General features: G+C 40.0%; 1 protein-coding gene across 9 annotated transcripts in view; it reads right to left on the bottom strand.

Annotated features, from left to right (window-relative positions):
- Positions 1 to 2,149: 2,149 nt before the first annotated feature.
- SLC11A2 (solute carrier family 11 member 2) overlaps positions 2,150 to 12,233 on the bottom strand; it is a 34,839-nt gene continuing 24,755 nt past the window's right edge. For 8 of the 9 annotated variants that reach the window (XM_025477633.3, XM_025477636.3, XM_025477634.3 and 5 more), the window contains exons 15-17: positions 11,530 to 11,683; positions 9,790 to 9,843; positions 2,150 to 3,407 (exon numbers count right to left, since the gene is read on the bottom strand). In XM_025477633.3, coding sequence (XP_025333418.1) covers positions 3,330 to 3,407; positions 9,790 to 9,843; positions 11,530 to 11,683 — 286 coding nt within the window. In that variant the 3' untranslated portion in view covers positions 2,150 to 3,329. Of the gene's footprint in view, positions 3,408 to 7,463; positions 8,923 to 9,789; positions 9,844 to 11,529; positions 11,684 to 12,233 lie in introns of those variants that run through there. The other variant, XM_035707162.1, reaches the window with a different exon arrangement.

Here is a 12,233-nt window from a genome sequence, read left to right as displayed (position 1 = left end):
CCTTTGGCTCGAGTCCTGATCCTGGGGTCTGTGAGGAGCCTGCTTCTCCCTCTGCCTGTGTCTCCGTCTCTCTCTCTGTGTCTCTCATGAACAGATAAATAAAATCTTTTTAAAAATTAATTAAAATGCAAAATCATCTATGTAGAAAAATTAAGAAGCAGGATACTCCTCTATCCACACTAGCTTGGGTCAACAGGAGGAGTCATTGCAGGAAGACCCTATATATAGATTATATACGGTACCTGAATGTGCACAACACTTCTGGGGAGAAACTTTGGTGTCTTCATATCAATGTTTAAAACTTCTGAGAAGGCGGGGGATCCCTGGATGGCTCAGCGGTTTGGCGCTTGCCTTTGGCCCAGGGCGCGATCCTGGAGTCCCGGGATCAAGTCCCACGTCGGGCTCCCGGCATGGAGCCTGCTTCTCCCTCTGCCTCTCTCTCTCTCTCTCTCTCTCTCACTCTCTCTCTATGTCTATCATAAATGAATAAATAAAAAATCTTTAAAAAAAAAAAAAAACTTCTGAGAAGGCTATTTTCATGAACTACTGTAACCCGATGCTTCACTTGCTGATTAAACTTTTCATTTGCCTAGATACACTCTGACCGCCTCTTATATTAGGTGGACACACAGTTCTGTAGCAGCAGCTGCCCCATAACTACTATTTAATTGCATTTCTCTGACATTCTGGATATACGTTGTCAGAGCATCCTTTTACAAAATGACTCTATTATGTTAAGCCCCAGAAACTGAGTAGGTATATGCATCTAGGTTAATCTTAAGATTGAATATATTAATACACATATAAACATAGAGAAATCTAGGGACTCCTGGGTGGGGCTCAGTGGGTTGAACATCTGTCTTCGACTTGGGTCATGATCCCAGGGTCCTGGGATTGAGCCGGTGTTGGGCTCCCTGCTTGGTAGAGAATCTGCTTCTCTCTCCCCCTGTCCATCCCCGCTGTTCGTTCTCTCTCTCAAATGAATAAATAAAATCTTTTAAAAAATCCAGATTTGTATATCATAAAGTAGAGAATGACTAAATGTTAACTTAGAAGTGTACCCAAGACTCACTCTTTAGAAATCAGTCTCCTCTACTGGTTTTAGCATGACTCAGTTTATCCAATTTTTTTAGTTACAAGAGTTGTAGGGATCCGTGGGTGGCGCAGCGGTTTGGCGCCTGCCTTTGGCCCAGGGCACGATCCTGGAGACCCGGGATCGAATCCCACGTCGGGCTCCCGGTGCATGGAGCCTGCTTCTCCCTCTGCCTGTGTCTCTGCCTCTCTCTCTCTCTCTCTCTGTGTGACTATCATAAATAAATAAAAATTAAAAAAAAATTACAAGAGTTGTATGACCTGTCGGGTATACTTATAAGCTTTTGTAAACTCTAGTCTCTTCTCAGTAACAGCTAAAGGAGGGAGAGGAGTTATAGAATCCTCCAAGTACTTAGTCTCTGTTTAACCAAGCACTTCATCTTTTTAGGAGTGGCTAAACAGGACTTTTTAACCTTTTTTTCTTTCTCCTAACACTCCCTAAGTAATGAAACTGAGAAATTTAATGCCCAGGAAGGGAGGAAAATCCAAATCGGTTCATCTAGAGTTGCTATTTATGTATAAAGAATCTAAAATACTGAAACTCATTTTAAAAATCTCTTTTTCAAGTGAAATCTGGTAATTGATGTTAATTTAGTTTCATTTTTTAAGATCAGGACTCTAACCTACATTGGAAGGATGCTACTCTTACCAGAAGTTTAAAGGGCCTCTGAAATAGAAATGAGAGAATTTAAAAATATCATCCTAGAAAACTTGCCACTTAGAAGGCCAAGGCTTTATAAATGAAGATAAGCAATGTCTGGATTAAAAAAAAAAAAAGTCTTACTGGAAAGTACTAAATTTTAAAATAAAACAGATTAGATTTTTACCTTTTAAGCTGAAAGAGGAAAACGATGCTCAAAGTCATACAAAAGCTGCAGTGTTTGCAAACTCAATGCCTTGTGGCTAGAAGGAAATGAAGGTGTGTGTGTGTGCTACCCTGGAGTATGATCCGTTAAAATGCATAGCTGCCATTCAATTCCAGCCAAGTGTAATTCCACACAGGAATGGGAGCCCAGTGTTGAAAATCTTCTTTTCAATCAGATAATTATGCAAAATCTTTTAATTTTTAAGTATTAACTTTTTTATTATAAAAATCTTAAGGAAAAAAGTCCCAGTTAAGAAAAGGGGTCAAAACAAGTCTATAACTCACATGTAGGCAGGCAGTTTATGACATGAGAACTAGTTAAGTCCTAGATATTTACTGGGTATAAATATCTTAAAATAAAATGCTTAGCATTCAGGGAAATTCAACATTAGAAATAGCCATTCCTGGAAATAGACTTTGGACCTAGAAATGGTGTTTGGAGTTTTAATGGGAAAAAAATGGGAAGAAAAGACATGGTAGAACTCTGCAAACATCAGAAAGAAAACAAATACCTCCATCATCTTCTGTTGGGACTTACAAAGTTAAATGTTAGAAGTTTCTTCTTTTTATACCTACCACGGGAATGCTAGAATGGGCTGAGTTACACTATCCTATGGAAAAACGGATCATTGGTTCGAGTATGGTTTCTGAATCTTCTTACAAGGTATTAAGCTCTTTGGAAAATACCATCATACCTCTGACTAGTTTTCAAGAAAAGCAACAGAGAGAATTAAAATTACAAAGCACACCGATAACCACGACTAAATATGACTGCTGAAAAGAAGAAATATTTTCCTTAGAAATGATGTGCTGGTATCAAGTAGTTGCTAAGGGTCTGGTCAATTAAAACCGAAGTGGAATTTAACTGGCCATAGTCAAGTATCACTTTTAAAGTTAAGTTAATTTGACCAGATCATTCTGAAAAGGAGTATTCATTACTCCCTCTCCTTTCTAGTTGCGACCCAGATAAAACAAATATCTGATTTATCTGAATACTATCTTCAAAAAAAAAAATCTGTTAATCTTATATAACCTTAAAACTCTACCCAAACTGGTATGTTCAGGTTTACATAAATATATACGCATATATATTTTACAATTCCAGAAGTCAAGACACAAGCCCATAGGGGTGTGTGTGGCCAGGATGGGCCATTTACCTCTGGCTATTGTAGGACTGTCGAGGTGGATGGGTCTCTGTCCTACAGTAACAGCTGTCAGCTTTTAACACCCTTCCCATGAGGAAATCTTTGCCTTTTGTTCAAAACATCTGAACAAAACTCACCTCTGAACTAACAGAGAATATGTTAACAGGACACCTGGACAAAAAAGGACTAAGAGAAAGTGATTCTTATACAGTCTCTCAGGCTGTTAGTCATCTAGACACAAGGGAGTCAGCATCCACGGTGTTCAGAAGGTAGAGTTCAGGCTGAGCTGTCAATCCCAGATGGTACTAAGGACAAAAAAAAAAAAAAAAAAAAAAAAGGCAAAGGGTTAGACTGATTTGCAAGTATTTAAATATTGTAACTGGCATGTGAATACCTATAATCAGTACATCAATATAGGTCTTTTCCCAGTACTGCTATATTGATTTTTATTTCAGAATAGAAATAGCTTATAGATTCATGAATGATTTATGGCACATAAAACAATAGCTAGCAGCTGAAATAGTTAAGAACTGAGATAGTGCCAAATGCCCTCAGCAAAATTTGCACTTTGACTATTTTTGTGACATACTTGCCACAGGATAGCTGCCTTTTTTCTTTCTTTCTTTTTTTAAAGATTTTATTTATTTAGGGCCCCTGGGTAGCTCAGTTGGTTAAGTGTCTGCCTTCCACTCAGGTCAGGATCCCAGGGTCCTGGGTTTGAGCCCTCTGTCGGGCTCTCGGTTCAGTAGGGAGCCTGCTTTTCCTTCTGTCCCCTGCTCAGGCTCTGTGTGTCAAATAAATAAATAAAATATTTTTTAAAAAGGATTTTGACAGAGACAGAGTGTGCATGTGCACAACCAACGAGGGGTGGGGGAGGACAGAGGGAGAGGGAATAGCAGACTCCCCACTGAGCAGGAAGCCAGACTGACTCTGGGACCTGAACTGCTTAACTGACAGACAATCAGACGCCCCAGAATGGCTGCTTCTGATTAGGACATTGAGAGCAAACACACGGAGTGATTCTGTATTCTATTACTGTTTTAGAAATCAAATAAATTCTAAATAACTAAAATAAATATTAAATACTAATTCTAAATTATTAGAATTAAATACTAATTCTAAATCCTGAGCTCAGTCTAAATCCTGAGTCCTATTATCCAGGCCTCATGATCTTTTGGCACCTCGAGCAGAGAAAAGCCTTTCATTAAGAAAAGAAAAAGCGCGGGCAGCCCGGCTGGCTCAGTGGTTTAGTGCCTGCCTTCGGCCCAGGGCGTGATCCTAGAGATCCGGGATCAAGTCCCACGTCGGGCTCCCTACATGGAGCCTCTTCTCCCTCTGCCTGTGTCTCTGCCTCTTTCTCTGTGTGTCTCTCATGAATAAATACAATCTTAAAAAAAGAAGAACGTGCTGGGAGAGGGAAATGACCTATGGTTCCCAAATGTTTTTCAGGCTGAATTGGAATCACGTGGGCTGCTTTTAAAACGCACAGCCAGACACCTTCCTGGAAACTTGAATCTCTAGGATTTGTTTTGAACTAGGCTCCAAACCCAGCGTGGAGCCTAGAACCGGGCTTGAATTCATGACCCTGAGATCGAGACCTGAGCTGAGATCCAGTCAGATGCTTAATTGGATGCTTAACTGATGGAGCCACTCAGGCGCCGACCTCTTTTTTTTTTTTTTTTTTTTTAAGATTTTATTTATTCATTCATGAGACACACAGAGAGAGAGGCAGAGACACAGGCAGAGGGAGAAGCAGGCTCCATGCAGGGAGCCCGACGTGGGACTCATCCTGGGACTCCAGGGTCATGCCCTGGGCTGAAGGCAGATGCTCAACTGCTGAGCCACCCAGGTGTCTTTTTCTCCCCCATCCGAATCCCTATGATTTGTGTTGGGATTTGTGAAGTTGTGGTTTACTCATTTTCTCTTCCCTACACACAGAGACAATCACTAAATCTCATTTTAGCCCTACTGTTATTACTTAGGGCTCTAGGAATGTTATCACCCATTGGCATCAAAAGCCTGTGAGTTAATACAGAACGGAGACTATAAATCTATAGGAGAGTCTATTATAGTGGAAAAGGTACCAGAGTAGGGTTCTAGCCCCAACCTTGCCACCTCCTGTGACCTTGAGCAAATCCATGTACCCTTTTGGATGGAGCCTTATCCTCTTTATTTGTAAGAGGGGAGTATATGCTACATTTAAAAATGTTAGTCTTCAACAAATGTAATTTCTTAACACAAATTGCCCTGAATACCTCACAAGCTTGTGATGGCTGTGTAAAGTCGATCCCAGATGAAGCGCAAGATAAAACTATTCTAGGAACAGCGGGCTAGGAAATGATTAACACTGGCCTTGGGGCAGAGAGACAACTCTTCAGACAAGTCTCGTTATTCACTTCAAGGTCTTAACATCTCAGATTTTTTTTTAAATATTTATTTATTCATGAGAGACAGAGAGAGAGAGAGAGAGAGGCAGAGACGGGGGCAGAGGGAGAAACAGGCTCCATGCTGGGAGCCTGACGTGGGACTCGATCTGGGGTCTCTAGGATCATGCCCTGGGCTAAAGGCGGCCCTAAACCACTGAGCCACCCGGGCTGCCCAACATCTCAGATTTTAACCTGAGCAATTGTCAGATACACTATGAATTCACTGCAGCCTTTTCACGAGAGCTGAGGTGGTGGGCTTCCTCATTATATAGTAGGCAAGGGTTGATTACTCCCATGATCCCCAGAGTCACTCAGATGACTTATCAGAACCTCCTTGTTGGCGAACTTTGACATACTGCTCTGAGACACTGAGAAAAGGGGCTAAATGACACAGGAATAGGCTAAATACTGTAAAGGGTAGGGAGGTAATGCTAATGAGTAAGTCTAATAGTTCTTAGCTACTATTGGTTTAGGATTACAGAGGGGCCGGCCCTGTCCATTTTCTGTGCTTACCAAAAATCCTTCAAAGTTGTTTCAAATTTAGCACAGGCCAAACAATATTAGTCTACCAGTTGGCAACTTGTTAGTTAAAATATATTTTATCACTAATCAGAATATCACGCAAATGCTTTGATGTGTTCCCGGTATTAAGAACTTGATGTTTTGACCTTGCATAAAGTGTGTACTGTGTATTATACAGGATGGTTTGCGGATGACTGGGTGGCCCAGCACTTGAGCGTCTGCCTTTGGCTCAGGGATGGAATCCCACATCGGGCTCCCTGCATGGAGCCTGCTTCTCCCTCTGTGTCTCTGCCTCTCTCCCTGGGTCTCTCATGAATAAATAAAATCTTTAAAAGAAAAAATAAAGGATAGTTTGGTAATGATATGTGGGCTCTGGAGTTAAGCTATTCAAGTCAAAGTGCCAACTGCTTATTTACCAGCAATGTTATGTGGGGAAGTTATTTTACTTTTTGGCCCTTGGATATAGGGCCATATCAGCCTCCTCCATAAAGAGGCTGATCCTCTTGTAACAATTAAATGAGGTCATGGGAGTGCTCAGACCAGGACTAGCGATACGGTAGTCAGTGTTAGTGGTTTTTAACATTCATAAGCTAAGGTGCCACGAGAAACTAACATGGTTAGATTCACTGGTCCCATCCAATAAAGGAGCAGAGAGCATTCCAAAGGGCAGGACTAGAAGAAATGTCTCAAATCAAGATATTCAAATTGTTGCATCATACTGAGTTTTGAAATAAACTCAAGGTAAGTAGGGAGAGCTAAATGAGTGAGTCAACACAGAGAACAAAATTCCCAGATTACTTCTATCACGTACGGTATTTGGCTCCAGTAAGACACAGGAAAAGCTTACAGAGAAAGGGAAAATGAAGTTCTGGTGACAACCTTGAGATAAATGAAGTGCTGACTTAGATTTTCCTGTCATTTGTATGGTGACAGGCCCAGTAGTTTACTATTACTGAGCTTCTCTTTGTTTTTATTAAATGGTGCCAATATTTCCATTTTTATCAGTTCTGCCAAACAAAATGCTATCCATTTTTAAGCTAAACAATTTTGGTTTCTCTTTTCAAATACTCCTACTTTTTATTGGCAGCATGTATGGAATATAAAAACCTACTTCAATGGTGAAACAAGACTACAGATAGAAAGGCAAAATAACAATTTTTTTTTTTAGTTTAAATATGGTAATGATATGACCTTTACCAACAGCAAAACTATTTGACTAGAGTGAGTAAACTGGTATTAGTGTTGGGTGTCTGCAGTTCATCAAGTCTTCTCAAGACTAAACCTATTTACACCCCCATCCCTTTAAAAGAGAAAATCACTAACAATGTGGGCTTAAAATGTCATCCAAGTGGTGGCTGATGTTGCAGTATTTCAAAATAATTTTCAAGGTCAAAAAATACCCAGGAAACCAAATAGGGAAAGGAAAAAAATTTTAATTACAAACCAAGTTTACATACTGTTAAGTGGGCACCAAAAGCTCAGTTATAACCACTTGTAATACCACTAGCGGGACCTCACAGGAGCCAAACTACATCTCTTCCCCACCCGTTAACTCCCGGTGTGCAGTAAAAGCACAATTATTTCATGTCACATTTATGGAGAACAAGGACCACTTTACATAAAGTACAAGTGTATACCCTTAACATTCCACAGAAACACTGCACGTGTGGACACTGGGACACTTCATAAGCATGGTTTATTGCACCCAGAGTACTGGCTGAAGTACATTTTCTTTCTGATGGGATCAAATGGAAGATGGTATGGGAGTATCTTTAACACTGTGAAACACTACACACATAGTATTATAAAATGCCATTTAACTGGGAAGAAATTTTCCATCACCATAAGTCATAAACAAAACTTTTAAAAGAAAACAAGCAGCTTTACCTAAACTTCTAAATATTGTGAATCTGAGACTGACTGGATCCATCCAGACTCAGGGCAAAGGTAGTGTTATCGTACTGTCTTTACAAAGACTTTTTCTTGTCAATTTTGCCTTCACCTGGTACAGCCAGATGAGAGACCAAGAGGTCAGTCCCCGGGATCTTCACAGAATACCCTTAGGATGTTTGGGGAATGATGACAGGGAGAGGGGCAGATGTGAGGAGGGACAGTTAGGGAAATTTCTCCTTCATGATCGTGTGCCCTATTAAGGGGCTAAGATAAGGTACCGTCAGTGAAACACAGCAGTTTATCCTTAATGCCTTATAAAAGATAATCCACCCAGTCTGTGCTCGACTGTGTGCAAAATGTTAGCAATAATGCATTGAGGGGCTCAGATGAATACAAAGTATCAATCAACCAGGACTCCAGATGGAAAGCTCCAAAAATGAGAAGTCCTTCAATGCCACTCCCATTAATGTTCTCAACAAGTCCATGGTTCTAACAGACCTGTTATTTATCTCCACCAAACAAATGTGATTTGATTTGATTTGATATAATCATATAATCCCAGGCTCCACAGGTAAAAAAAAAAGTCAGAAGTGGCTGAAGAGCAGCGGCTTCAGGCCGAAGGGACCCATGTCCTCTGACTCCAGAGCTCCACCATCTGGTCTCAAAGCTTTTCCCTCTGAGGGAATGGCTGAAGAGAGGTAGCCCAGTGCAACCTTGCTGAGAGAGAACTTTCAACCATAGTGAGTCCCACTGACTTGCTGAGAGAGAAAGAGCTTTGCAACTGTTATGTCCACAGCTCCTGAGATTGCCTTGCAAGTTGTCTTGGGCATGCTTCGGAAAACCATGACAATTCTGGTAGGAGGTGTCTTTTAGGAATAAAACAGATGACTCTTCTTTCCTTAAGTTTTTTCTCCTCATTCCAAAATCTCATGAGAATGTCAGTTCATAAGTGCTACCATCTTTTTCTATAACCAACCTCCTAAATGAGGAAGGTGAAGGTTTTAAAACTGTATGTACTCAAGAGTAATAGCAGCAGGAAAGCTCTGTACTAACATGAAAGTTAAGAAAATCAGAACTCCTAAGAAAATCCTAATAAGCTTCCATCTCTGAGGAAAATCTGCTCAGTGATTTCCCAAGGTGATTAATAATCACCACCTACATGTAAGCTTTGCTCTTTGTTCGTTTATCATCCTCTTTATGCTTTCTCATCCCTCTTAACTTCCACCAAGAAATTTAAAGTGGAAATAAGGTAAAAGAATCCTGAACCTGAAAGAGGTAGATGTTTCATAATTTTATATTTAATATGGATGAGACCACTTGAGTTGAGACTTATTTTTTTTATGATTAAAATGACCGACAGGGTATGCATAAGGAAAGTATTTCTCAGCCTTTTATCTTTTTATAAACAAAACTTGCATACCCATTCTATAATTTGTCTTATGAAAAATTTATTACATTTCTCAATATGTTTTTTTTTTTAAACACGTAGCCTGGTTAAGAATCCTGCATACAGGATTCTCTCTCAAAAGGATAAAACAAATTTGTATTGGAATTATAGCAGCAAATGTCAGCTTTTCAAAGATCCTGTCTAATCCAGTTCCCAGGTTAAGAGGTCAGGAAGAAAAAAAAACTCCATCTTCCAAACATAGTGAAATAAAGTCTTTCCCAACAAACAGTTGAGTGCAGTTTGTGCAACAGCACATACTTTTGGCTTTGTTCACACAGTAAACCATAGAAACACACTGGCTCTGATGGCTACCTGTGGGAGATAGGCAGACTGATCCAGTGTTTACTTAGTATAGCCACCAGTGCCTTCTCCGGTCAGCAGGACTTTAGAGATGCTTACCGTGTGCCCACAGTCCAGGAAGGACATGCCCAATGCAATCAAACATTGCCAACCCTGAAAGACAAAGTATGGTCATCATTCACCAACCTCTCTGCAGAGCCCTCTTACCCATCACGATGACTCACATTGTATTGCTGGGATGCAAACCTGCTCTCTTCCCTGAGCATCCAGCTCTGCTCCTCTCCTCTCCTACCATTCAGGTCCCACAAGTCATTCTACCAACCCCATACCTTCTTCAACAAAACATCCTGGAATCTGCCTTCCTCAACAGTTTCTTCATACTATTTTGAATATCAAAGTCTCTGTTCCTACTGCTTTGTGTTTGTCATTTGTTTCTTTTGTACAACTGGGAGTCCCTGAGGACCACTCTCTTCAGCTCTCCCCCATTCCTCACAATGCAGGCGGAGGTGGAGGTAATGAGTGACAGATTGAGACAACTGGGACTATATTCTCAGCTGCTCTAGGAAGTAAGTGTTTTGGGGCTTAACAGCAGTAACCCACCCTGGAATCAGTCCTCAGCCTAAAAATGGGTCTTCAACAACCTAGAGAGTCTCAGAATGACTGAAGACAACTCAGTGTCTTTGTAACCACTTTGCAGGAAGGAAAGATCCCCTTAACCTCTACAGTGAATTCTTAAAATAATTCCTGTCAAGGACATATTCAGTTACTTGGGTTTCCCTGGAGTAAATCCCTAGATTATAGGTTCAGCATAATCTTAGTGCCCAAGGTTTACTAGGAAGAAAAGAGGAAAAGATATGCCAATCCAAGATGTAATTTTTCAATAGTCACTAAAGTGATTTTATCAATCTAGTACTTAACCTGTGGCAGATACTGCCATGGGGACTAGGTAAGTGTTAAAAACAGAAGCAGGTTTCCAGCCTCCATCCTTAACCATTTTCTGCAGCAGATAAGGTATAAATTCTGCTGTCCCTAAACCTCCACACTTGCATTTTTCAGAAAAACCTGTAGAGAATAGGGAGGTGGGTTTGTTGTTTTTGTCACTAGAACTATTTTCCATTACTGCAAGTAATGTTATAGAAGATTTGGAAAATAGCGAAAAGAACATATCCATCACAGTACCATCCCAACACAACTATCACCATTTTTTACATAATTTACCTGACTTTTGAAAAAAATTTTGATCATACTGGAATAAATTATTCTGCATGCATTTTCTGTGTATCTATGATTTTATAACCATCATTTTTAAATAACTCTAGAGTAATTCAATGAAAGAATATCATTATTCTTTCTTTAGTAGACAGCTATTAAATGGCAGAGCTGAGCAGGGCTGTGAACTCACATGTATCCCCTCAACAAAGCTCTGACATCACACCAACCCCATCTTGTGCCACTCTCTACTTTCTATATTGTTCTTTTAGTTCCCCAAACACACTATACTCTCTTATCAGAAATTATTAAGAATGAAAGCCAGATGGAAGTGACATGATAGCAATTAGGAATCAAAATAAATTTTATGATTAAAAATACTGTTTAACCACAGCTGACTAACAATTTCATGTAAACTGTCTAAATAATTTGGATATAAGACTGTTACGTGCTATATATACTATATTATATATATATATATACATATATATATATATATACACACATATATATATACACACACAAATAATTGCTATGTGCTCTTTTTGGGACCTTTCATTTTGGTGTCAGTAAGCCTCATCTCTACCATCTCTGATACCTACATCCCTGGCCCCTCTTGAATGGACTTACCAAGTAAAACACAAAGCTCAGATAAGCCACAGAGACCACAGCAGCTACCACATACAATGCCACATGCCCTAGTTCCTGGACATAAACCAGGACAAAGTACATGTTGATGGAACAGACGATAAGGACCAAGATCCCGCCTGCAATCCTCCAGCCTCTGCAAAAGAATCATTAGTCACTGGTGGAATAGTCCAACCCAACCATAAGCAGAAAAGGACACTGTCAGGACACTGACAGGACAGGAGTTAAGAGGCATTTCAAAATGAACTGAAACTTGTTCTTACTATGTCCCAGTTAGATTAAATGAGCCAAAGTGAGACACCAATAGGGAGAAAGAGAGGGGAAAATACTGTCAAATAATCCCTAGTATTTAAGTCTCTAGAATATACAAGTAATGAGTACCTAACAGATGCAACAAATAATTCAAACACCCCATACTCTTTAAAAATGCATATAAAGATGTATATGCTTTTCTCATTAAGATCATTTAACATGGAATTAAGGGGCTTTACACTTCAGCGGCTGAAGCTGAAGAATTAAAGCCCTAAAAGTGGGACTGTCTTGTGCTAGAAATGAAAAACCTGCTTGCCTTCTTCACCACATTCACAGTCTCTGTTCTCTAAGCCAAAGACTGAGAGGCACTCCAGCATTCACCTCTCAAAACATGTGGTTCCCGTACATGACTCATTTCCTGACTGGCCTGTTCA

This window comes from Canis lupus, chromosome 27, assembly GCF_003254725.2.
Source record: "Canis lupus dingo isolate Sandy chromosome 27, ASM325472v2, whole genome shotgun sequence".
Lineage (NCBI taxonomy): Eukaryota > Metazoa > Chordata > Mammalia > Carnivora > Canidae > Canis > Canis lupus.
The sequence above is the reverse complement of the archived record's forward strand: the minus strand, read 5'-3'. Positions and strand labels throughout refer to the sequence as shown.